Raw genomic sequence first — 27,347 nt, 5'->3', positions numbered from 1 at the left:
CTGTGATTCTCTTTGAGTTGTATATATCTCCTTTAAGTCTATTATAATTCCTTAAGTATTCAGAAATAACCAAAACCAAGAGTTTTTTGCAAGTTGTTATAGTCCCTTCTAAATTGTTCCTTAGTGAGCAATAAATAGACCAAAAATCTGTAGGGAGCGCAGGAAGAAAAAGCAATAAACAGTTGGCTTTCACTATGTCAAAGTGGTGGCTCTGTGTCACAAATTTCCAGAGAAGGGCAGGGTTTTTTGTTTGTCTGTTTGTTTTGCTTGGAAATGTAGGTAGCAAGAGGTGTTGATGATAATACAGGATTAGGATTTGTCAAGATCGGATAAAAATAGGAAATTTCACAGCTTTCTAAGATAGCTGTAGAACTAACATGATGACAGACAAAATTTGATGTCAAGAAATGTAAAGAAATGTTCCAAAAGAATAATTTTAATTACTCCTACATATTGCTATGTTCTACATTAACAACTTGTCCTAGAATAGAATAATATACTGCAGTCAGGGAAAAAAAGACTTCTGCTCATTGTGAAATAGGAGCTTTTAAAAGAAGAATGCAAGAAATGGGGTGGCAGCTTCTTATGTCATTGTATAAATCGTTGTCCTCACCTGTAGCAAAGGGACCGTAGCTATTTGTAATTAGAGTCTCTAAACAGGGGGTCTGGAGAGAGGTGTTTTTAGGWTGACTGTGAGGTGATTAAATAAGGACTTAATGTTTTTCTTCCATATCTGTTTTTTTCAAAGACTCCATTTATCCTTTCTGATGGCACAAGAGGAATAAGGTTTCTTTAGGATGTGCAGAGACAGAGATGCACAAGAGCAKGTTTAAACAGTGGATAATTAATGAATAGAGCCTGTTGCTGCAAGATGCATGTGGAAACCTCTCTAAATAAATGAGAGCGTGTGAGGTCCTCTTCTCAGTTGGGTTCATCTGGGCTACGTTCCTTCCTTTTGGGTCTCCCGTTCCTCTTTTCCTTGTAGGAGAGGAAAGGGGGAGGGAGGGAAGGAGRGAGGATGCTGAAGGCGGCAGAGCAGCRCTGCGAAGCTTCAGTTCAGGGAATGTGAATCTGAACACAGATTGGGGAAAGGAGGAGGACACGAGCTCCATTCCTGAGCCAGCCACTAACCAGCCCATCTGTGTGGATGAGATCCTGGTTCCTTCAGCAGAGGCTGACAGAAATAGCTCCCGGAAGGGCAGGATTTTGCCTTTTTCTCCTCCCTCAGCAAGCTCTTGTCGTGCTGCAGTCCTTACGTCTCCCTAAGAAGCACCGAACGCTGCCAGTTTGTCTCAAGTGACGTTTGGCTTTAAGCAAAAATGCTTTTTTAAGAGGCAAGGTGCATCCAAGCTGTTCTGTGCATTTTAAGGAAATGTTCTATGTTGGCACTGATTATTTACTCCAGACTTGAGGGTTGCATCCTCTTTCTCTGCTTGTGGCTGAAACGGGTGTTTTTAATTTGCCTGGCATGAGTGGACTTGGGCTCTGGCCTAATAGGTAGTTATCCCTGTTCGTTCCTTGTTAGCAGGAATTAAGGGCTTTCTTGGAACTGACGGGAAGTGCTAAATGACCCTGTCAGAAGCATGTTGGTCTTCTGAAACGTGCTCAGAAATGGGAAGGACTTTTTTTCTTGTTTAGATGACCCATCTAACCTGTTATCTGGGCATTGGTTTAGCTGAAAAAGCTGTAGAATTTTAGGTTAGCCTGGAAAAGATTTTTTAACTGTTTCACAAGGCCAGCTATGATTGGGATTCCCTTGTTTGTGCCTGGTAGTATGGCAGCAAGCTCCAAGCTTGGCCCTGTTCTAAGAAGTTTACAGGTTCAAATAGATTCTAAAACACAGGGAAGCAGATAGCAGTGATACGCATAAAATGATCTCAGTCCTGATTATTTCTGATTCAAGGTGTGTTGTTTCCTAAACCTGATRCCTTCCTTTTACCCTGCCAGATAAAAGGAAGGATGCCTGGTTTTGTTTTACAAGAAAAGCGTTTATTAAACCTTTAAGAATTTCTGAATGGGAAAGCAGAGGTCACAATTGCTTTCAAAATTCTACCCCTGCATAACTTAAATTCATAAGCACATCATCTAGAGTAAAGTGATTGTGAAACTTGTCATCAAATGGGTTTGTGTGTTTTGTTTTGTTACGTTATCACTATTGTTTGCTTCCTTTCAATAGAAGGAGTGCTCTGCCAAATTTTCATATCCAGGACTTTATTGAAGAATGGCCTATAGCCAAGAACTGTGAAGATACCCAGATAGTACTCTGTATCATGTTATAAACTTGCAGTTTCTGCCTAGCTTTAAACCCACTACAGCGTTACAGTTAGGGGGGTGTTTCAGCGATGGAACAGTGTGCTTAACTTGTATATCTCGACCATATGGAAATACAGAGTAGTTGGGTTTTGGAGCGTATTGCGCAGATGAACATTTTGGTGTTTTTGTCTGCTTACTCTGAACATGTATGAACATGTATATTGATGAAATAGATATAATTTTGATGTCATAATTGACAATATGGAGTATCTGCACTTAATAAGCTTATAACTTGCTGTCCTGAGCGTATGTATTGCACTGTGTGTCACTTGTGTTCTCACTCATCTGCTTTCCAAGGTTAGTCTTTCTCCTGTGTTACTGATGTGTCATAAAAAGGATGACACTTTTCCGTTTTTAGACAACATGTTATTCACTCCTTTTGGCATAAGCTGCCTTGATTTATGTTGGCTTATTTGTGTGCAAAGAACTTAAAATTTCTCAGAACATTTAAGTATGCCAGAAAAATGGAGAAAATATGCCTGTGTCTTCTGTGAAAAAGACTTGAGATTTTGTTCCCAACACATGCCATAGGTTCTTTCATTATCTCCATTGTGAGATTAGTAACTCATATGTAGAAAAATCAGTGCTAAATCTGTCTCATTAACACTTGCAAATATTTTCTTCTGATATAAGCATAGTAACACACATTTTCTGGGAAAGTGCTGATTGTAATGTGCTACTGATGGCTATGAATTTGGGCTGGAATCTGTGAAAGAAGTCTGAAAGAAATTCTAGGAAATTTTAAAATAGTGGAAATTAAAATGCAGCCTAAATACTCTCTTCATGCTGTATCTGTACAGCTGGTAGCACAGTATGTTCTGGCTGGGAGAATATAGTAGTTCAAAGAGGAGTGCAAAGGTAAGAGATTAATAAAAGATTAAAGATTAATAAAAACTCTAGTAGTTAAATCAAATTGGTTTAAATCAGCATTCAGCAAACTTTAATCAATTTAAACTTTACTTTGTGCTGAACTTTATAAAAAGTGTGTCTGAAGTTTGCTTTTTTTTTTTTTCTCCCCCTGGCTGAGTAATAACCACTGGGGCATAGTAGTTCTCAGCTATACATAGCATTTGTCTCTATGGGCTTAAACCACATATTAAATATTAAATGTTCCTTTGATTTAAGCAGCTAAATAGCACAGTACAATTCTGTAATTAGTATATTCTTTGTAGCAAATGATTTAATATTTACTCATGATTTGTATCAAACTCTTTTAAGTTTAAAATCGGCTTTCAAAAATGTAGAAAATGTCATTGTAAAAATAATTTCAATTATACCGGATGACTAAGTAGTTAAATGTTGAAAGTTTGTTTTGCATTTCAAACAAACTTTGTTTCAAACAAAGAAAGTACTGTCTAGAGCTGTTCAGCTGAATGCATTTGGAAATCAAAGATTCTTTCTTTGCAAACTTCCATTTCGTTTTCAGGGTTGGTTATTAGTTAATAAAGAACTGAATAAAAAGAAGAAACTGAAGTGGAAAATCATTCTCTGTCCTTACAGGAGAGCTTGCGGCTATCGGAGCTTGGCTTAGCACATTGACAGCTCCAAGCGTTTAGCCGGCGGTGCTCTGCAGCAATCTGCCTTGGGAACTTTGTTGTGCATTTTATCCAACTTTTTAATGCAAGTTTTTAAGTTTTATTAATGATTATAATTTCAAACTTTTTTTTAAGATGTGTTGTCATTGCTGCTAATTAATCCTACTGTTACATGTAAGGATTTGTTTATTTTTGTAGACTTGAGGATTAATCTAGGTTGGAAGGGAGCTGTGAAGGTCATTCCTCTCAAAGCAGGTCCAGTTAGGGCTTGTTCGTCTCCAAGGTGGGAGATTCCTTGGGGCAGCTAAACCACCCTCGTGGTTTCAACACACGCACATGACCATCCGTCAGTGAGGACTTCCTGTGTTCCCACTGGTGGCTGCTGCCTCTTTTCCCGTTACTTGGCATCTTCAGGAGCAGCCTGGCCCATCCTTTCTGTATGTGCCCTGTTCAGTTGCTGTGATTAGTAAAGCAAGAGCCACCAGGATGAGGACACGTCTTCATAGTATAGCTCACGGACTGACAGAAGGGCTGAGGTAGGAAGGGACCTCAGCTGGTTGGAATGAAAGAAGTCCTGATCTTTAGAGGAAAGTCAGGATACCCTCTAGCGGTTATTTCTGGAAATAAATCTGAGCTGTGTGCGGGTTGGGAGGCAGCACCACCTCAGCTGAGTATCAAGCTGCAATTTTAATGGAGTTTTTTAATAGGTTTGGGGAGGAGTGGCTTCTCCCCACCCGCTTCATGTGCCTCTGTCCATGGTTTCAGCAGAATGGATCCTTCTGGGTTGAAACTGTGCTTTAAATGTAGGATGTTGGAGCTTCCTATAGTTCTGTAGCTGTAAGTGGAAATGGAAATAATAAAGCTGTTATCACAGCTCCTGTTGCCTAGGAACCAAAACTCAGCATGTAACCTTAATTGGATAGATTTGATGCATATTGGCTCTCTTTTGTCTTTTTTACAGGTAGTACACACACAAATATGTTTATAGTGTTACAATAGTATGTTTAAATCTAGCTTCTTATACCTTTTGGTGATCCGACAAGCTTCATTATGGTGATTTAAGACCTCACTTAAATTTCACCTAATGAAGATTGATCTAGTTCTTACTTGAAACTTTTCTTTTACAGTTATATGAGTGAGCAAACTGCTCAGTGAGGACATCTGTGCATATAAATCTTACTTTTTTCTGCATATTCTAAAATTTACAAAATTTTACCTGTTAATTTCCTATGCTGTTCTGAGGATAGTCATGCATTTTTCTCTGCAAAATTCACTAAAAAGAGTTCTGGGAGTGAAATATTTGCTTCACTGGAACAACTTATTTATATAAGTACTTATGTCTAGTAATAGAAACTATATTATTAACATTTTCTTCACTTTTTCACATGCTAATATAAAATGAGTTCATTGGACTGTTTTAATCTTGTGTATTTATATGTTTGTTTTATTTCTTTTCTATTAACAGTAGATATTCGAAATGATCTAATATTCAAGACATTATCTTTTTTTTTGGCTGACTATGGTGATAGCCTTGTATAACACTTGGTTATAGTAGATTATTTCTTCAAATTAGGAATTAATGAGTATTTTAAGGAATGTGAGGTGATTTTCAAACAGGCTTCACATATGGCAGGCTGAAGGGGGGGGAAAGCCATAAATATTAGAAATAGAACCAACAAGTGAAGTTTAAAGATATTATAAAGTTGCATCACGTGGTAATTTTTTTCATTTGTTTTAGTTTTTGTCATAATTCTTAGTTCTATTTAAAGGAAAAAAAAGGATGAAGTGTAAACAACAATGGTAGTTCTGTAGAAGCAAAGCAGATAGATGCTTACAGAGATGCTGGAAAGTACTTGCTTCCTCAGGCAGTTGCTAAAATTAAAACTTGCACTGAAGAGCAATAACTTAGCAGTATATTTTGCAATGCCAGTGTAGTAAGAGTTACCTCCTTTCCTTTACCCAGCTCTTCCAGTTCTYGTTCTTTGAGCTTTCTTCTTGCTTCCTTCTTTCTAATTCTCTCCAAGAGATTAAGTGAGAGTAGTGGTTAGTAGTAACAGTGCAGCCATAGTTTCATGGATTTTTTTGCTCCCTTACTCACGCTGCCCTCTGTTTTTTGCTATCCATAAGCAATGCAAGACTCTTCTAGATGTTTAAGTCTTTCTAGTTATCATCTCGTGAAGTTCTGAGTTCCCACTTGAATGTTCTAAAGTAGTCATCTCCTTAAAATAACTGTCAAAGACTCAGAAAAAGAAAGTTCCAAGTCTTGAAATTAYGAGAACTTGCGTTCTGTTTTAGTCTTTTTAGTCTTTCATTTTTTTATGTACTTATTGCACTTTCTGTATTATAACATTGACAGAACATTACTTTCTGTATTATAACATCTGACATAAACTCAGAACTGAAGGGGATACTAAGTGCGTGTTGCTTCTTCCAGGTGCTGCTCCCCGCGGCCGGCCTCTTGCAGCTGCAGGACGTGAAGAGGACTTGCTGTGAGTTCTTGGAATCTCAGCTGCACCCTGTCAATTGCCTGGGCATTCGAGCTTTTGCTGACATGCACGCGTGCTCCGACCTCCTCAGCAAGGCCAACACGTACGCAGGCAAGTGACCTCTAGCAGAGAATATGACTTAGAGGATATTTTTTCCCCTCTAGCTCTCTGCTTACTTTCTTTTTGTACTTAGAACTAACCTTCTATTTCATCCTTAATCAACTCCTATTTTAAGTTTGATGCAGCTGGGTGGTAGGTTTTAAAGCAATGCGTAGTCTATCCTTGCTCCTAAGATGCTCCTATGCTGTGCCCAAGGGCATCAGCTGCTTCCTCGCATTGTGCTGGCTTCATTGATCCCTAGAATTTTGCCAGGCAAGCATAGYGTAGTGCATGAGAGCAGTGTGAAAACAATAGGAGAAATAGCAAAATGTCCTGATACAGGCCCTTGGACAGCTCAAGTCCTGGGGGGAGGTAGGCTGCGACTGCAGGTTCTAGAAACTAGTATGAGAAATAAATTTAAAGAGCAGTGAGAATTTCATCTTTCTAGAGAAAATGGAAAGCACTTAACTTYTCCCAGTCTTCGTGTCTTTACCAGGACTATTTTATATTTAGGAAAAAGAGGGAAAAGGTTACTTGTGTCAGTAAAAAGGGATAGCATAAAGACATATGGATGGAGATGTAGATCAGAATTTACAGTGAGAGTCTGCAGTGGCCTTCCAGTGGGAGTAAAAACCTAGTYTTCATTAAAATTGGAGCTTTGTAGGTGTTCTTGTGGTATTTCAGAATGCAGTCCTGTGCTGGGTCTTGCTGCGTTTGCTTAGGTAGGGAATACAAACAAGGAAAGCTGTCATCTCTTTCTGTTATGAGGAAATATTCCATTCTCAAGTATCATAACTGGAATGCACAGTGTCATCGAGGAGGGTTGAATGAATCCTCTCTGCTGGTACTTCCAGGGGGACTCTTTCTCTGTAACAGGGTGACTGTTCCAGTTCTGAAGCAGAGTAGGATTACCGGAGAGCGTAAGCAGAAATCCAGAAGGATTCCCAAGAATATGCAGTGGGAATGCTGTTAGCAAGCACCCACTCCTACTTTTACTCGCTGATGTGTCTTATCCGGTCTTGGAGAATGTTCATGAGACAAAAATTGTTCCTGAGAATGTGATACATGTTATACTTGTAGTGGTATATTTAACTTTCTGAAGATAGACTGRTGAAGCCTTATAATCAAGGGAAGCGATTTAACTCTTTGAAGGTGCTGAGAAAGRTAGGCAATAGAAAGGCCATATAGAAAGGCTAGACAGAAGKTTTTGGGCCTTCTGAAATGAAATATTCTGGTAGGGTGTGTGTGTATGCTTTTTGTAGWGCTTCGTTATTAAATGTTCATGCTTTTAGGTAGCAGTGTTTTCCTACACTTTAATGCTTCTCAAAGAAGTGGGTTTCCCTCGATGCTGTGGATGTATTGYGGTCACGCTAGGAAGTTCTGCTCGGGCGTGTTGTGCTCTGCAGCCCCACAGCAGGCGAGGAGCCCTGCAGTGCCTGACACGCTGCTTGGTGGCAGCCAGAGGATAATGATGTAGTTCCACCAGCTGTGTGGCCAGCACAGGGTTCGGAAACATTGGATTTCCTGTGGAACAGGAGTCCTTTGATGACCGCTTGCACGCGCTGCTGCATAAAGCTTCTTGGCCTCCAGCGTCACGCTGGGCAGCTGTCAGAGCCTGTGAGCTTGTCATGAAGTCTTACCATAATTAAGATGCATGGATTGCTGTGCTGTACTTAACTGTGGGACATGACAGTTTTGGATTCGAGTACTCGAATCCAAATCCAGTACTGTGCCCAACACTTGAGCCTTGAACTAGATTTGGATATATATAATTTTTTTCTATAGACTAGTCTTGTGTACATTGGTATGCAGGAGATGTATAGGACACAGCAGAATCTTTTTACAATTCTATTTTGAGTAGCAGCTTCTGTTGCTAGGCTGCTGTTACCTTGGCTGCTGGGAACCTCGTGGTGCTCCAGAAAGCAGCTACTTGAGCATAAAATCTGACAACTAAATCCTTGCTTTTTATCTGCTCCTGAAATGCTCACCCTTAACTTGTTGCTGTCGCACTGTAATGTGGTTGGGTCACTGTTYGCACCTTATGTCAGGCTGTTAGCAAAGACCTTGTGTCCCATTATATATATATATATATTTTTTTTAAGCTGGAAAAGTATGAAATGGAGAAATTAGTGGTTTTTTTTTTTTTTTTAAAGGAGTTTAAAAATAGTTCTTGGTGGATATTTTTTCTTTCTTCTTTTGGAGTGATTATCATTGGTCTCTTATGCCAGCCAACCACTTGGGTCTTTTCTAAGTTCCATACTCGGCACCTCTGCAAAATAAAAAGGTATTGATTTAAAAAGAAGTGATGTGTCTGGGAGGTTCTTGCTAAGTTTGTAGTGTTACCATGTCAGAAAGATGCAAGTATTCCAATTGGTTTATAAAAATCTCTTTGATGGAATAGAAACAGTTGGTCCAGAACAGGCAAGAGATATTTGTGAGACTCCAGTTGTTTGCTCRTGATTCTTTGTTTCCCAAGCTAATGAACGTTGCAGTTCTGCAAGGTTGATGTRTTTTTTTTCTTTTTTTAGCTGCAGCGTCTGGTCCTGATAAACTCTGGCCAAATGTTGTCATATATGTTAATGTGGATGTGGGATGGTCTTTGGGAGAAGGTTCATGGAAGTGTACCAAATATTAAATAGTTTTTTGGAAATAGGTGTTAATATATATTGTCATGAACTGCTGGAACACACTGGAAAAATGTTAGAAAATGATTTAGTCAATAATCATGGAATAGAAAGCTAAACTGCCTTGAAGAATAGAGCATTGCCACGGAATAGCGCTCAGAACAGCCACTGTCATAAATCACAAAGTAGATTACAGGTGCTTCTGACACTGGGGTTTTCTGAAAATTTCTTTAAATCTATGAGAAATTAAGTAGAATTTTACCTCTTTATTTATGGGATTTTGAAGGCAGTTAATCCAGAGAAGACCTGACTACAGACATACAAATGTGTGCTTAAAAGTGAATCCACCAATGTTTCCTGCATAAGATGTCCCCTGGTGATATCAAAATGTAGCATTCCTTGCTAGGTAACTAAAACATGCAGGATTAGTGGCAACACTTTTAGGGCCACACACAAGAGGCAGGAGAGCTCCTACCAGCCTCTGTCTGGAGAATAAGCATCTCCAGCATGGAGAGCACCAGTAAGTGGTGATAGCTCCTCTTCCSTGCACATGCTTTCCACTTTCACAGTGATTTTTGTGCTCCAAGCATCAAGTTCCTGGACCTTTTCATATTGCTACGAGTTGCCCCTTCTGTCCTTCTGGTTTGCCCCCAGAGCTAAATCCCATCCCACCAGTACAGGGCAGACGAGGACAGGTCTCTAGCTATTCAAATAGAAACTGTCTTAACCAGTTATGAAGAGAACAGTGATGCCGTTTTGTGGAAAATGTCAAAATCTGCTGTTAGAATGTAATTGGAACAGATATTTTAGAAACTTCCTAAAATGGTATGGATGTGTTTAAAAAGGGGAAAAAAAGTGGAGAGAGAGGTGGTGTTTTGATAATAACGAGGCTAAATCCTGCCCACTTAGGAAGTGCGGATTTGGGAGCCAAGCCCATGCAGTTCCCAAGCCAGTTGGTTTCCAGGCTGCAGGACTCTGGAGCCAGCTGGCTTAGCAAGGTGGCAAGGAGGCAGGATTCCAGAGGGAATTTTAAGTCTCACGCTATGTGGAAAAATGTGATTTGGGAATCAAAAAAAGTAGTTCTGTCCTAAAAAGTTGCAACCAGGCAGTTAGAGCTGTCTGCTMTCTAGGCCTGAGAGATGCCTGTGAGGAGAGAAGTGTCCTGACTTCACCGGGGAATGAAGCAAACACAAGCCAAGCCAGGCAGAGGTTTTGCAGATGACAGATGCGTGAGACGGTTGGTCTTGAAGCCGTGGTCGTGGAGCACTGGATGGGCTGCAAGAGGGATGTCTGTCAGTTTTGCTGAGATTTTCATGCTGCTTGATATCTCAGATTACGTCATGATAAAGGGATATGGAAACTTATTTCTTATTCAAAAGTGGGGGTAAGGATCTAATAATTGAAGATTTAGTCAGTAACATGTGATAATATGAATCCTAACATCTTTAAAACATAGAAGCCAGGAAAGAATAGCTTTGTTCCCCAAAATATGATTATTCTGGTTATTCTGGTCATGATTTTTGAAAGAGGAGGATCTAAAATAGAATTTATGGAGCTTGTGGAAGTTAGTGACACTGAATCACTATTTCAAAGTAAGATGCGGATACCCTTCTTTGGAAGAGGGGCTTGAATTTCATAAACATTTTCACACATCCRATAAAGTAAGTCCTTCTGTCCTGGGCGCTTGAGTAACTTAAGACAAATTATTTAAGTGGCGCTTATGAGTTCCCTTGTTGTTCTGCAGGAGCTCAGGTTCGTTGAGCTGTAATTTCAACTGGCTCCTGACACAAGGGTGCTCCCCAGTCAGTTAAGATGGTCTCCTTGACAACACATCCAAAGAGACAAGTGATTCCACCTTAACCTTTTCCAYAGCTAAAATTTATTCCGCCATCTGCCTCCCTGTTTCTCTGCTTTTGATGATCCGTTTGGATGAAGGTTTGTTTCCAAGTATTGCTTGAGGGCTTCAGCTATTGATTTTGTTTTAATTTTGCCTTTTTTTCACTTTTCATCCATTTGCCTCATTTTACTAAGGTTACATGTTTATTTTTTTGTATTCTGTATACACAGCAGCTGGCGTCCAMTAAAATAGTCTCTTTTAAGTATTTTTATTCTGCTTTTTTTTCTGCTTTTCTTCTACAATTCTTTTCCTGTCCTGAAGGCAAGAGAGAGCCTAACTTCTATTGTATTATTTCAGAAACGTTGACTTTTTAATTAGGGAGTAGATCTCTCCCTCTTCTTTAGAGCATGTCATAAATCTAAATGATTTCCTTTAAAAACAAGGCTTTTTTATATGAGTTTGTAAAATCAACAGGGCATTTGTAGCTTATGAAGTGTACCTTGTCAGATACACTGTTAAACTGGCATTCTTAAGGAAAGATGAACAGGGTTTCTCAAGCTCAGATTTCTTTGAGACTTGGAAGAATTTAGCGTAAATATAATTCTTCCTCTTCCTTCCCAGCTCAGCTTCTTGGCAATCAGACGCGGTTTTATGACTGTCACTTGAAATTTGAAGTAGTTCATAAGATGACTTCAGGTGAATTACCCTTCTCCATTTCTATTAGCCATGTATGAATAGTTTAAAAAGAAAAAAGGTATTTTATTCAATAGGGCTTTGCCTCAAAACTCAAGTTTAWATGAAGATGTTGCAGCTTGGATAGCCAATAGGCCAAGATTTGTAGAAGTGAAAGAGTAATGGTGCTGTTATAGAAATCAATAATGTTCTCTTCCTTTCCCTCCCAGAGGCTGAAATATTGCRGAAATTATTATCTGTCCATTTAGAAAGAATGCTGCAGAACTAGARGGACTTGTAGTGATTATGATTACATGACAGGAGGGACTGGAAAGATGAGGACTGTCTATGTAGAGATGAAAGATAAAAAGGAATATAAAATAATGATGCTGATTAGAGAGGTTTSCTTATCATATTTCAAGATTAAAACGTGGGGCCAGTAATGGAAAACTGTTGGTAAACTGTGTTAAGTTTAGACATGAGGTTTGTTTTTCAAGGAGATTGTAGAATTATTACTATAGCAAGGCATTACAATCACAAAATTAGCGTGTTTAGTGGGGCAGGGCTTTGTAATGATGAAATAATTTGCTTTACAGCAATGAAGTCATTCCAGTGCAATGTAGTAAGGCAGGTAAAACACCATTCTGGCTACCAGGAATCTTTCAGCATTAGAGTGACAGTGCCAGGGAAGGAGGTTTCAATGTTATGTTCGCCTGTCATACGTCTGTGGACTTTGATCTGCAGGGCTGTAAGCTGCATGTTTCAAGGAACAGCGTGCTGAGCTGACAGGGATGCTTGTACAGGTTTATCTTCTCATGCTCTCTAATCYATTAGAACAAAAAAGCCCCTGTGCACGTGTGATGCAAAGCTCATCTACTAAAAATTTAGGCTTGACCTGGAAGATTTAACCTTTTTTTAACTTTTAATAGTTTGTGTGAGGGCTGATGAACTGCAGTAGCCTTGTGTGGTGCTAGAAAAGCCTTTAGGAAATTATGCTGAATATATTTGATAATTCATGTTCTGATTCTGAGCAAGTTCTTAAATTCCCAGTATCAACTGCCCATTTTGATTTCTGTTAATCATAGCCGAAGAGATTAACTGGATGGGGCAACTATTTAAGCAGTTGAATGGTGTAAAAAAAACTTACTAGAGAAGGGAGAAGACAGCTGAATAAGTGGTGGCTTGATATATGCCCTGTGTTGAAAGAGAGAGCCCTGGAACAGGCTGCCCAGGGAGGTTGTGGAGTCGCCATCCCTGGAGGGAGGTCTTCAAAACCCACCTGGATGCCACCCTGTGCCACGCGCTCTGGGTGCATATGCAGGGGGTTGGACTAGATGGTCCCTCTAGAGGTCCCTTCCAACCTCAAGCAGTCAGCGACTCTGAAAGCATCTGGTTCAAATCACTAAATTGTGTTGTGAAGTTTATTCTAAGGCATTAAAAAAATAACCCATGTAACAATGACAGAGCTTCTACAGCTTGTGGAGACTGTGATATATTATTTTCTCACGCTGGTCAGAATATCCCTGACTGGGTAAGTAAGCTCAGAGAGCGGCAGTCGGACACAAAAACTGTTGAGCAGTTTTTTGGTTTGCTCGCATTAGATTGTGAAACTAATGATTTGGCCATTGTTTGTGTTGAACTGCAGGTTTAAAGCATGTTTACTAGCAATAGATAGGGCATATTCTTTTTCGGCATCTTTTTGATGTGTGCTTTTGAATACAAAGCTAGCAAAATGTGAATGAAGTTATTGTTAAGGACAATATTGAGCTAAAGTAATTCGAAAATGTTAAATTGCTCTAACTAATCCCTAGAGTGTAATGTGATTTACATTATTTTAAGGAGCCTTTGAATATAAAAGTTGTGTGTTAGGCAAAGCTTATATAAAATGTTTTAAACTTCTATGAAATATTTTTATTATAAAATGTTTTGAGTTAAAATGCTGCTTCTAGATGTAACAAATACCATGAATATTGAATCAAATTCTTCTTTTTTTTTTCCCCTGTGTTGTTTAATGCATATTTTGGTTACACATAGCACCGTATGTTATAGTACTTTTTTCTTCCAAGCAGAACAGCACTTTTCTGATGTGGTACTTAGTGAAGAATACCTCAATCTCGGTGTCGAGCAGGTGTGCAGTCTGATATCCAGTGACAAACTTACCATTGTCTCAGAAGAGAAGGTAAGATCATCATTTTGGATGAGAGAGAATAAAAGCTTATTCTCACTGYTCTCCTATACTCGTCTGAATCATTTGTTTACTCAGTGAAATTAAATCTATACTGTGCTCTATTTCCTCAAAGGGTGGTCAATTTGATGCTGAAAATTAATCTTAACCCTTAGGAATTCTAAAACTGTTTAAATCACTTAATCCAGTGTTCTTTAAAAGYTAAATTAAATTGAAATCCCTTTTCATCTTTGGGTAGAGCCAACTGAACTCATGCTGAGTCACTTGCGCACGGGTTTGGTTTATCAAGGAAGGAGTAACTCTAAAACAGTAGTATAAAGAGTGAGTACGTGCCACCTACCAACATCATGAGCAGTCTTCATGTTGAAGAACAGATCCCCAGCTCTGTTGATGTRTGTGTATGGGCAGGTGAGACTAACTGGCCAAATGTGGATCGTGAAGGAGATGGCTAGGTAGCCTGTAAAATCAAAATAAGTTGCAGTAGCCTTTGGCTCACCTGTAGCCAGATCTCGTCCTTCTCGAGTCRTTTGTAGAACTCCACGAGCTCCTATGAGCCCCATACCATGGCCTTGAGCCTGCCCTGGCTTGCACACGCAGCCACATTCATTTTGTGCTTATGTAATGTATGTGCAGTTGCTATCACTTAAAAACATGCTGGTTTCTTTTGAAGGAATATATAGTTATTCTAAAACTCCTCGTCCAAGAGGAGGCTAACTCATATTCAAAAACACGTCTGAACAGCAGTTGAGCGGCCAGCTAGTGTTCTGTGTTAAAACTTTCCTGCAGATTGTAGAAACTTTGACCTGAAGAACTATCTGCTTAAACTGCAATGAGTAGTCATGTTGCTATTCCCATAAAACCTTCCCATAAAAAGATCTAGATCTGCCTTGAATACTTACTATACTGTTTCTCCTGAGTGTAATTAAAGTTTTAATGCCCTATGCAAGTAGTTAATTGTGTGCAGTAGAAGAGAAACAAGGCTTAGGGTTGCTTCTTGTAGCAAGACATAGTGAGGTTCATTGAATGACGGTGTGGCAAGTCCAAACTCCAGGACAAGAAGGGGAAAAAAAAAAAAAAAAAAGGAGGATTGTAATCTCTTTACTCTATTTTTTGTTTCCATAGTTTATTGTACCTTCATAATTAATTTTGTCAACACATTTTGTAAGCGTAGTGCTGTTATCCTTGAAACACGAGTAGAGGAAGGATACCAAAAGAGACTGGCTAATGCATCTTTGGAATTTGAGATTGGATAAGTATAAGATTGGGTGAGATGCTGAGATTGGATAAGATAATAATGGGAGCGGTGCTCTTTTTCTCTAATAGGAATTTTAGTCTAAGCCAAAGCTGTGTGTGGAGGCACACTGATACTCTCATACGTGTTAATTTGTAAGCCAAGGGACTCACATTTGTTTGTTTTCTGGAAGGTATTTGAAGCAGTGATAGCGTGGGTAAACCATGACAAAGATGTAAGGCAGGAGCTAATGGCACGCCTGATGGAGCATGTTCGGCTGCCTTTGCTTTCCCGGGAGTATTTAGTTCAGGTAAGCACAAAGGAATACAAGCACTTCTTCCCTCTTATTTGTTTTAATGCCAAACGAGTCATTTTAAAGACCATAAAATAGCCTGTTGCTGATAATAGAAATAAAAACCTGGCGACCTGCCCYGTACGACCAGCGCGTCGCTCGCACCCTCGGTCACGGGAGCCAAGCACGAGGGCAGGCAGCCACGCAGCCATGGCTTGGTCGTGTGCAGGCTCATTGTCAAGCTGTGCCCGCAACCTGAAATTATCGAATTTGCTGGTACCCGGTTAGTTGTCATTTGGAGTATGATCTCTGTTACARCACTGCTTTTCATAAGTGCATTTAAAATTAATACAAAAAAAAGTTGAAAATTACCRACAAAGGAAACCTGGAAGCCTGTTTCTTTACCTGGTTTCTATACCTATGCTATATATTTTATATTTTTAATATAGTTTATTTATATTTTTTATAAGATCGTTTTGAATGTGTTGGTATCAGTTTAAATACTTAACAAAGAAACATCGTTTCACTCCTGACATTAATAGATTTAATAGCATGTTGGTAAGTGCTTATATTAGAAATCTGTGGGGTTTGTTGTGGGTTTTTACTCTTGTAGGGTGGCATACTGGTTCATTAAATTCTTTCCTCCCTCCCCATATTGAGTGCCCTGAGTTTTCAGTATTTGAAAAGTTGAGAAAWGTGCATGACTGTGAGGCAAGTGATCTACTATTTGCCTAACAGTTTTTGAAGATTCTAGAGAATCTACATCTCCTGATTCTTTATTTAAATGATTGCATGTTGCCATCACAATTCTGTGTCTGTTGTTGAACTACGATCTAAAAATTGGGGATCTGCATTTGTTATTGTGATGCAGACTTATTTTACTTTAAGTTGTGATTTGTGTTTTACTTCATTTTTGTGTTTTGCTGCATGCTCAGATCTTGTCAAACTTCTATTAATAAACAGAGAGTTGAGGAAGAAATACTGGTTAAGAACAGCAGTGCTTGTAAAGATTACCTCATTGAAGCTATGAAGTATCACTTGCTGCCAACTGAGCAACGGGCATTGATGAAAAGCACTCGAACAAAACTGAGAACACCCGCCAGTCTTCCCAAGGTAAGACTCTTCCAGTCTGCTTATTTCTTCAAACGTTAGACTTCAGTTTTATTTAACAGATTTGAGGAGGATATGACTATCAACTGATCTGTTCCAGAGGGGAGTAGGAGTAGGGAATCTGCAGGAATTATTCACTAAAAAGATGTAGCAAGCTATTGAATTTTAGATTTATATTATGCTTTGRTATGGATAGGGTGCTCCTGGTTGCTAGAGAGGAAATAGGCCTGGTGGGAATTATGGAATGATGCTTTTGAGTGGAGACATTTCACTTAATTATAGCTAAATATAATCCTTTGATCTCGAAGGAAAAAAATAAAGAAAACAAACACCAGATAGTCTTGCTCTTTTTCTGGTGGTGGGTGGTGTTTTTTGTTATCTTTTTCTAGTGAGCTACAAAAGCTTTCTCAAAGTACCATTGTGGGAGATCTGGAATGATGGAACAGGGAAAACTTAGGTGAACCATTCCTTTGACTTTAGATTTTAGCACTTTTCTTTCAAAGGAGTTAACTAAGCCTGTTCTGTGATGGTCATTCATAGCTCCATTGAATTTTGTAGAATGTGAATTCTCATATACCAGGTCAAAATATGCTCTGAAGAGCCRATAGAATCTGCCTCATTCATGGGAGCTCTTTCTCGATTCTAATTGCCTACTGTTTTTCTACTTCAGATATTTCCACTGAACATACAACTTACAAATTGCATATTTAAAATAAAAAAGAAAGTTTTGACTATTTGCAAGACCCATATTGCATATTTAGGAGAATCATCCTTAATTACTTTTTGTACAGAAGCTTCCTTTATCTTTAGCACTTCTTTCATCTTTCGGGTGCTCTCATGTATGTCAATAGTGAGTGCCTGTTTCTCCCTCCTTTCTAGCTGATGATGGTCGTTGGAGGACAGGCACCAAAAGCTATTCGCAGCGTAGAGTGCTATGACTTTAAAGAAGAGCGCTGGCATCAGGTGGCTGAATTGCCTTCCAGAAGATGTCGAGCAGGTAAATGGCAGCTGGTATTTTGTTGCACTTTGTAATCCTGCAGGACTGAGGTGTCTGCCTAAAGTGTCTGCTTTGGAACACTTGGGAAACTCATCTTGAGAAGGGATTAGAAGGGATAAATCTTAACTTTAGTGGGTGTTATGAAAATTCCAGTTACTCATTTGCTAATCTGGGAGTATACAAAGTAAATAATTTGCTTTTAGCTTGTCCTTCAGTTTCTAATCTATAAAATAATCTGCTTCATTACATCACATAGATAAGTTAATATGTTGATGCATTATAAGAGCATTGTTTTTTATATATTTATATTTATAGTTTAAATACCTCATTATTATTCAATGATATGAAGAATTTGAAGAATCAAGTGCCCACTTGATCCTAAAAATGCAAATTAAAACAACTGAGGTAAAAGCAGGAAGAAATTTAGCAAGCCTAAGCTTCAGAAGTGCAAACTGTTCGTAAGAAGTATCCAAACTTTGTGTTTGGTCAGTGTCCAGTATGGCTGTAGGGAGCTCTTAAAGCCTGCTGGTGTTTTGAGCACTCTGAACGGGCTGGAGCGCGGCGGTAGTCCCGTACGGAATGAAGTGGTTGGTGAGGAGCTGAGCTGTGCTCCGYGCTGCCCTGCCAGGCATGGTGTACATGGGAGGCATGGTTTACGCCGTGGGCGGCTTCAACGGCTCCCTGCGGGTTCGCACCGTGGATTCCTACGATCCCGTGAAGGACCAGTGGACGAGCGTTGCTAACATGCAAGACAGGAGAAGCACCTTGGGAGCTGCTGTGCTGAACGGCCTTCTTTATGCTGTGGGAGGATTCGATGGAAGTACAGGTACCTCCCTTGACCTTTCCATGCTGCTGAAATGATTTGTTTTGACTCCTCTAGACATAATTGTATCGGATTTGAATTCCTCTTTCCTCGTATTGCCATGAAACAAAGCAGGAGGACAGCTTGCATCTTGTGGCATAGGAAGTGCTTTAATGGTCACCTGCTTCTTCTTGGTACCGAGCAGTGGGCTGATTGCTCGGCTGTTAGTAGTTGAGGCCTAATGGCCATCGGAGTGCAAACAGTGCTGTTTGAATCGTGGAAATTCAAACTTTGGTCACACACAGCTCATTCTCGTCGCAGATGCATTAAACCATTTGTGTAGAGATGGTCGTTTTCCATCAGAGTTATTTCTGATGAACATGTGTAGAGAGCATTGGGTGTCGTCATTAAAAAGAACAAACCCAAGGAAGAATTTTTAGTTACACAAAAGCTGTTATTCAGTTGCCTATTTTCCAAATCCAAGAACRTGATGGCGGTAATTGGCTATCTAAATGCCATCTCTTATGTCTTTTACACGGTAATTAACAATTTTTAAAATGCAATAATAATTTCAATTTTGATATAAAACAATTTCTGAGTGGTAGACATTGTATTGTTTCTAGATTTGTGAACACGAGGCRAGGTGTTGCTCCCAGATTTGTAGAGAAAATAATGCCCTCTTGCTTTTATAGGTTTATCATCTGTTGAAGTTTACAACTTAAAGACTAATGAGTGGTTTCATGTAGCTCCAATGAACACAAGAAGAAGTAGCGTGGGCGTAGGTGTTGTTGGAGGTAGGTCCTCGTGCTCTCGGCAAAGTTAGTTCATGGCAGAAATGTTGGGAGATGTATAAACGGTGGAAAAAAATGTATTAAAACAGCATTTCCAAACACTATCAGTGACTTATTGTCATTGGCAGTGAGGTGAAAAATAAGAGGCTGAAAAGTAATCTTTACCCTACTATCTATTTACGTGTTAGAAAAAAGTATTTCAGATTTAGGTTTTTGCTCAACCTTGTAATTCAAATGGTGGCAACAAACCATGTTTTTTCTTTTAGCTAGCTTTTAGCATAGTTTAGCATAGCTTTCAATATTTCTTTTATTACTACCTTATTCATTTTGTGTAATGTGAGATGAAGCATTAAACTGGCTACCCTTCACCTTTGGCATAGCGGTTAGAAGAAATTGCTTTTGCATTAGTGTTTTTAGTGTTTTTAATAAAAGTGTAAGTAGTGTTCTGTAATAGCAATATTTTTTTTCTTTTTTTAAATGGTGAGAGAATCTTAGCTTAGGTTTGCAGGCTACCTACCCTACCTGTTGTAGATTAAATAAAAAGTAAGCCCAAACTGTAGATGTGTCCTTTAGTGTCTAAAAAAGCTGTGGACCAGTCACAACCTGGGGCTCTTGGTGCTCTCGTCTGGGCAAGGTGCTTGAGCGCTGGTGGGAGGTGTYGGAGGCAGCGCTGGTTTATGGGGAGGCCGGAATGTCCGTGCAGAGCCCTGTGTCCCAGAGGCRAAGCCAGGGAAAGCGGCCTGAGCACATGCGCTCTGCCTTGGGCCTAGGGTGCCCGCCTAGGGAAGCGGGAACGTGATCTGGAGAGCTGGGAGTGATGCAGCCCTGAGCACCACGCGGCTTCTGTGGCATGGGGCTGGTCTCCCTGGCGGCCTGCGCCCTCGTACACGGAGCTGGGAAAGCTGCAGGCTTCCCAGGACAACCTGGTGGCTGCGCTGCCATCAGCGTAATGGGAGTCTGGGCCAGCTGCCGGCTCTGGCAGCAGCTCCAGGGGCGGCATTCCCTGTTTCTGCAGGTAAGCTGTACGCCGTGGGCGGCTACGACGGCGCCTCGCGCCAGTGCCTTAGCTCCGTGGAGTGCTATGATGCTAATACCAATGAGTGGAGCTACGTGGCAGAAATGAGCACGAGGCGCAGTGGAGCAGGTGAGTGAACAAGAGTCCGTGCTCGCAGTACGGCCGGAGCAAGTTGGGGGTTTAACGTTCCTTTGAAAAGGTAAGCTAACACCTGAGCCTAATGGGATGCCTCTTAGAGGGCAGATGTATTGCAGGTTATAAATACAAACCCATCCTGTAGAGTAAGGTTCAGTCTCTTAATGGTAAGCATTTTTCCTTTGCTTTTTGTACTCTTCATATTCCCTCTTCTTCCCCAGCTTCTAATATTATTAGCGCAGAGRTTAATATACACCGTCAGTCCAGGTGGTGTCAGCTGAATAGTGAAATGACTRTCAAATCAAGTTGATTTTTACCTGTGAACTGGCAACAGATTTCACCTCTGTGGAGGACTTGTTCTGCCTTCTGGGTTTTTGTAGGAAGTTGTCCTTGTTCATTCTTTWTTTCGTATAGTTGGTTCTGTCCTGCTATTTCCACTTAAGTATCYTTTGTTTCATCTTCAGTAGTTCTTTTCATCACCTGATGTTTACATCCTTTAGATATTTATAGGCTATTATATGTTATTCCTGCTTTATCTTTTAGCCATGGTGTATCTGTTTATTTCTTCATAATCTCAGAAATTCCATTTTATTTTTTTATTAGGATTTTCTTTCTTTCTTCTTGAAACTCTGCACATGTCTCTTTCTCTCCAATAACCTCAAAAGTTCCTGTTCTTGTTTATCCAAACGACGCTTCCACAGCTTCAAAATGACCTTAGCATTTTCATTATCTATTTACACTGTGAACTCAAGTGTCATTTACTGTTCACTGTCCTCTATTTGTCTTTTGGTGTTTCAGGTTTTTTCAACTTGCTGAAGTTGTTTTATTTCTCTAGATGCATTCAGCTGGACTTTTTCAAGTCAAATTGCATGATACTATTTTTCTGCCTTTATTTCTTACCTGTTTCGATCCTTTTTGACATGTACTCAATGGTGCTTTTTAGCACCACCCTTCAAATGCCTATTGGTGATTGCATTAATGTGTCTCGTAATTGGAGGAGATGTTGCTACAGATAAAACTGGATGAATTTCTAGTATGCTCAGTTATCCCAACTTTCCATCTTGCCTTCCATTTATTCTCTGTTTATTAACTCTGCACAGTTTTTAATCTGTGTTAACTGACTTTAAACTCAGTCCAAATTAATTATTTCAGCTGACATTTTTAACAGTTTTAAAGTCATTATTAAAACTAAAACACTCTGTAATACTTCCATTATGCTCATGCAACACTGTTAGGTGGATTTGTCTCATATTGCTAAAAGTAATACTTTAACATTTAACATTTTAAAACTGGAACTGTAAAGTTAATAAAGGAGACATGGTAGGGTGTATTTAATATAGCTGTTTTCTGAAACTTCTATTTATTTAGTTTGTCTATCTTGGAAGTGTGCTGGGTTAAAAAATGGCCAGAGTTTGTAGTAAGGGTACTGTCAAATGCTATTGGCTACTCTTGGCATTTTTGAGGCAAACATTTATATAAAACAAGCAAACTGTTTGAATTGTTACAAAGACAAATCATGTCAAAGGCTTGTGACAAAGCTTCACTTTCCAATCTGCCAGCACACCCATTTTATCTGAGTGTTTAAAAAAAAGAAAATCTGTTTCCGCACACTTCCTTTGTTCCTGTAGCCTGTTAATATGCTAGAAATTTTCAGATTTTTTTGGTGTTGAATTACTTTGAAAAGACAGAAATTTAGTGCTTTAGGCACACAAACTTCTAGAATCCTCCTGCTCCATCTTCCTTTCCCTCACCCAAGAGGTCAGAACCTGGTCTGTTTGCTTGGGTCTCTGCTGCCTTTTGCACTGTCTTCTGTGGAGAGAGAAAAAAAAAAAGGAGGGAGGAGGGTTGTGGATGGAAATAGTGTTTTTTATTTTTCCCCAACATGCTTCAGTGCCGCTCTGTTCTGTAAGTGGGAAATGGTACCTGGGGGAGGAGTGGATGATCATGTTCAAATCGTGGCCATTGAGTGTGACCAAAGCACTTCAGTTGGCCACCAGTCCTACAGCTGTGTCAGGTACTAACCTAAGAGTTGCATTCCTATACTAAATCTATGGATTTCTGGTCATCTCAAGGAACTTAAGCTCATCTCTTCTGTTCCTATTGCTCCAGCTTCATCCAAAAGCAACTTCAGTTTTTCAGTAACCCTCAGTTATTGTTCTTTAGTACCAGCTGCTTCTCGGTTATCAGTGTGGGGAGAGATCTGTTTCCGGCAAGATATTGGGATGAGGAACTTCAAACCCAGATATAGGCCATTTGGGAGGGATGAGAGATGTAAGACAGGGTCCTGACAATGGGCAGGGAAGACAAGTAACAAAGGAGAACTCAGAAGACGGCAACAAGAAGATCCAGACGGAAGGAGCAAGAAATAAGGTAGGACTTGGAAACTGGGTGTGGGTTCAGGGGAAAATGCAGGACCAAAGAGGAACAGAAGACATATGGCAATGTGGCAGATGGAAATATGATGCACGCTAAATATGAGAGTTGGATCTACAGAGGAAGATGGGGTGGGGGAATAAATGATCTGTGAAGCACATTCTTTCACTTACCTGCTTGGTTTGTAGCATATTACATGTTTAAACTAAAGATTGTAGCCTTCCTTCCAGTTCTGTAACGTGCAATGCTACAAAAGACGTAAGTTATATTGCCCTGTCTAATGAAGTGACATCAGAGTGGGAGGGAGACAAGCCGTCACATTATGCTGTGACACGACAGCCAGAAATAATAGCAATCCAACAGGCATTGTATTAACCGAGTCAGATATGGGGAGATGATAGTGAATAACACTGATAAAACATTAGAGAGCATGATCTAACAATCAGTATTAAGATTTTTTTTAAGATTTCTACCACTTAACTCTTCTCTATAATTACTAAAATGTTTTTTTAAATAAGAAAATTTATTTCAGTAAAGGTCAGTTTTCTTCCCCTGTAAGACTAGTCTTTACACACAATCTTAGTGATATGTTTCCAAAGCTGTTTCAGCTGATATTTTAGTTTCTGTTTCTTCATTTTTCTTTTTTCTATTATTATATAGCTTGYTGTTAGGACTCAGCTTATCTTTTGTATTCTTATTTGKTTTWTTTGCTTGCTTTTAATCTTTACTAAAGATTTTGAATTATGCCATTCCCATGTAACTCTTTAAGAACTATATTAGCAAATCTGTATATTATGCTCCAAGTTTCATAATCTTAAATAGGACATATATTAGATCTCCCAGTCTACTTTCATAGTAGTGAATGTTAATGCTCTTGCCCACTAATTGCGAATCTTACTACCCATAATTGCATTTCTGAAATCTGTTGTGCTTAGATTATCATATTACATTATAAAGTGATGGATAAATAACTAGGCCTTCTTTTTAGTTTCCYTAATACCATCTTTTCGATAACATTCAACCTAATTAGCAAGTAAATCCAGACTAGTTTTACATGCTTATAGATGGCTAAACTTTCTTATAAAGTAGTGGAGATGCCAGAAATATTCAYGCTTTTCAGCACCTTTTGGAAATTTTGCTAACTGGAGCTTGGTTCAAGGAAGGGTGATGTTCTCCTCCAGTCCTGGAGGAGGTAGGTGCTCGCTGAAGTTGTTTCTTTACTTTGGTTTTATTTATGTTTATCAGGTATTCTCACACTTTAATGTTCACCCATTCTGCTTCTACTAAGTAGTTTCTGCTTTCTAAAATAGCACTTACGCTTTTTCATCACGTCACGGCTGAGCATACTGTGTCACTTACTGTCACWCCTAATTGGTCCCAAATTTCAGCAGTCTTCATTTTCCTGCACATCACTTTTCTCCCCAAATTTCCCAAATCTTTTGTTGAAGAACAACTCGGGTCTTTGTGTGTTGCTATATAGGAAGCCATGCAAGGCATTTTATCAATGTCTTGCTTGAGTTACCGTCATTTTGCTTTAATGCATCTGACCCAGATATCTTCTCAAATAGTTCCTAACACTGACTGGATGGAAGTTTTATGTTGGCAGACATGCTGTTCACTATCCCCCCCTCTTATCAGTCACACCATTCTCTGGTTAATTTTGAGTATTTTTGTATGTTCACAGGTGTTGGTGTGTTAAACAACTTATTGTATGCAGTAGGTGGTCATGATGGGCCTTTGGTAAGAAAAAGTGTTGAAGTATATGACCCTGCTGCCAGTACGTGGAAGCAAGTTGCAGATATGAACATGTGCCGAAGGAAYGCAGGTGTGTACTATGGCTACGTTAAAATCCTGGAAATGGGGTATTACCATACCAAATCTTAATGGTTTTTAACTGTTCCTGCTTCTTTGTGTCACAGAAGAGAAAGCGTGCTTTCATAGTATAACAGGCAATGTATTTTCTGAATTCATTTCCTTTTTTTTTTTTTATTTTAGGTGTTTGTGCTGTAAATGGTCTCTTGTATGTGGTCGGAGGAGATGATGGTTCCTGTAATTTATCAACAGTGGAATATTATAATCCAACAACTGATAAATGGACAGTTGTGTCATCTTGTATGAGTACAGGAAGAAGTTATGCAGGTAAAGTGCACACTGTCTTAAATAGCCTTTCTGCTGTATGTTAAACAGTAGCATGATAGAATGGAATAGGATGAGAAATTTGACAAAGCATTCCAACAAAATACTGGGAAAGTTAAAAACCTGTGAACGTACTGAAAAAATGTGATGGTTTAAACAGCTTTTCACTGAAAAGAAAAGATGGCATTAAACTCTGCTCATGGCTGATTTAGCAGTTCAGTGGTTGGTGTGAAAGGCAATTCTATTATAACTTGCCTTCTTTTCAGTTAACAGTAAATCTGTATCGTGTCACCATCTGTGGGAGCCCCGCATTGAACTTTGTTGAAAAGATTCAGTATTTAGAAATGTAAAGGTGCTCCAGGGTTCTTTTAATAAATGCAGTTACTCATATGAGTTACTTAAGCCTATGTTACAGCTTTATTTCACTGATGAGAAAAAACAATGAGAAAACTACCTAAGGTTTTATGCCCTTTTTTTTCCCTGTCACTTTAGGTGTAACAGTTATTGACAAACCATTATGATCTGTGAAGGGATTTTCAACTTGATTATGCACTAGAAGCAGTCTTCAAGTATATTTGAAGTGACTGAGTATCTAAGCACTTCTCTACTTGTAGCTGCACCTTGAGTCACAGTGGAAGATGTGGCTGTCTACAATTACAGATGACAGATGATGAAGATTACTCTAGGCAGAAGCAATGTGTAGGATTATTCTGCAGTCGAGCAGGAGGTGATTGATTTTTTAAAGGCTAGTGGACCGTTTTTCTTTGGACTTTTTTTATTATTATTTTCAATTGCAAGGTCTTCAAACAAAAAAAAAAAAGCCACTTTCATAAGGACCAACTCATGTCAGTCATGACTGAGAAATGGATTGTCAGTGAAGAATGGTGTGTATTCTGGTGAAAGTAAATTTTTGTCTTATTTTTTCCAGAGACTAATAGATATATTTAAAGAAATGAGCTGTCAGTCTTCATAATAGATATTTAATCCCACCTCAGTAATTCAAGCTGGCATGGGGTATATTTGTTTGCTTTTATAAAACTTTTGTTACATAATATGTGCATATGTGTGTTGCTTTTCATTAAAGATCTTCAAAATCTGATTTTACTATTTATAATTTGGCACAGTACTTTGAATATGCCAGTACTATGTTGTAAAACAGAGTTGTATTTTTTGATATTTAACAATGTTTAACACTACTAATTTTCACTGAAAGAGCCTGGAGATGGTATAATATTCCTTGAACAGGTGTAATTTCAAGCTTTTCTTTTAATAAAAATGATGTCTGTATGTATGTTTTTTTTTCTTCCATTTGATATTGGTCATATTAGATGTTTTTATCCAAAAGGTGATTTGGCATGAAAATAACTGAAAAATTATAACAAATGTATTGAAGTTGAATTTGCATGGTATTAAGGTCTACTTATGTGTGTAACCTTAGCTGCTATTAGCTAATATCTGAATATACTGTATGTGGCCATGTTTGTGGAGCAGCTCATTTTTATTTCTTCTTAGATAGCCTTCTTTTTACATGACCAAAGTTATTGTCATATTGGAGACTTTCTTTAAATAAAAGTTTATATATTGTTTCATAATGCCAACAAAATTTGCTTAAAACTTGTGTTTCTCAATACAAGTCTCACAAGTAATTTGTGACAATATGTTTTTTTTGGAGGAGAATACTGCTTTAAAGAGCTGAATGCAAGTGAGTTGAAGAGAATTATGATTGAAGTGTAGAAGTGGTAATAGGAATACCACTAGTTGGCTGCTGCTTTGTCTCTGAAAGCTTTGGTCTTCACTTAAGATGTTAGATGTGGCCACTATTTTACTTGTGGGGARAAAGAAAGTATGAGCTGTGAAATTAATATTAGAGCTGAGAACTCGGTTATTGTTAGACTGTTGGTAGAGATGCTAATGTTAAAGGGATGGAGTGTTTTAACTGTGGCTCTTGTATGATGCATCATGAATACAGGCACTTTGTTTTATTTGAAACAGAACAAACTATCCAGCAAAAAACAAGCTTTCTGCCTGCTACAGGACAAGGGGGAGGCACAGCTCCRTGTTTTGATCGTGGTGGTTTGCAGGACACCTGTGTGTAGGTATACGCATAACGAGGAGGGTGCTGCACAGCCCAGGAGCCTGTCCCTGCACTCGTGAGGGAGGAGTCCTGTGCGCAGGGAGCTCGTGTTCGCCCAGGTCAGTATCTGCCCTTGCACACCTGGCCCCTGAGCCGTGCCCGTGCACAGCCCCTGGGTCTGTAGTGCTTGTGTCACTCCTCTCCACCTCCTCCTCCCAGGATCCTGCGGAATTCAGGCAGGATAMGGAAAAACAGGTAACATGGTAGGGAGCGGGGGAGAGGCAGAACAGCCACCGATTTTTCGCGAGAAGGCGGCGGGAAGAAAAAATGCGGCTGCTCTCGCCCCCGCTCCGGGCCGGCCAGCGCAGCGCTCCTGCGCCTGCGCAACGGCCGCTAACGGTCCCCGCAGCGCCATGGCAACGGGCGAGGCCCGCCCCGCCCTCTGCCCACCTCCGTCTCCTCCTCATCACGTCGTCGACGTCACGCGGGCTCCCTCCCGCCTCATTGGCCGCGCGCCGAGGTCTCACTATCCTCACTCCACCCCTCCAGCCAATGGGCGCGCGTCGGCGCCTCGCCGCCTGCCGGCCTGACTCCGCGCCGCCGGCGCCCGCCAGCCAATGAGCGCCGCGCGGGGCGGGGC

At 39.7% G+C, this 27,347-nt stretch overlaps 1 protein-coding gene across 2 annotated transcripts in view; it reads left to right on the top strand.

The window, feature by feature from the left end:
• The window catches only part of KLHL2 (kelch like family member 2), a 48,240-nt gene extending 22,333 nt beyond the window's left edge, over positions 1-25,907 (top strand). For both annotated transcript variants that reach the window (XM_026041704.1, XM_026041705.1), the window contains exons 5-15: positions 6,283-6,445; positions 13,636-13,745; positions 15,176-15,292; positions 16,238-16,387; positions 17,264-17,381; positions 18,010-18,207; positions 18,876-18,977; positions 19,990-20,118; positions 24,182-24,322; positions 24,493-24,636; positions 25,126-25,907. In XM_026041704.1, coding sequence (XP_025897489.1) covers positions 6,283-6,445; positions 13,636-13,745; positions 15,176-15,292; positions 16,238-16,387; positions 17,264-17,381; positions 18,010-18,207; positions 18,876-18,977; positions 19,990-20,118; positions 24,182-24,322; positions 24,493-24,636; positions 25,126-25,154 — 1,401 coding nt within the window. In that variant the 3' untranslated portion in view covers positions 25,155-25,907. The remainder of the gene's footprint in view (positions 1-6,282; positions 6,446-13,635; positions 13,746-15,175; positions 15,293-16,237; positions 16,388-17,263; positions 17,382-18,009; positions 18,208-18,875; positions 18,978-19,989; positions 20,119-24,181; positions 24,323-24,492; positions 24,637-25,125) is intronic.
• Positions 25,908-27,347: the final 1,440 nt, after the last annotated feature.

This window comes from Nothoprocta perdicaria, unplaced genomic scaffold, assembly GCF_003342845.1.
Source record: "Nothoprocta perdicaria isolate Ctin4 unplaced genomic scaffold, notPer1 scaffold_29, whole genome shotgun sequence".
Taxonomy (NCBI): Eukaryota; Metazoa; Chordata; class Aves; order Tinamiformes; family Tinamidae; genus Nothoprocta; species Nothoprocta perdicaria.
This window is presented reverse-complemented; position numbering and strand designations above follow the sequence as displayed.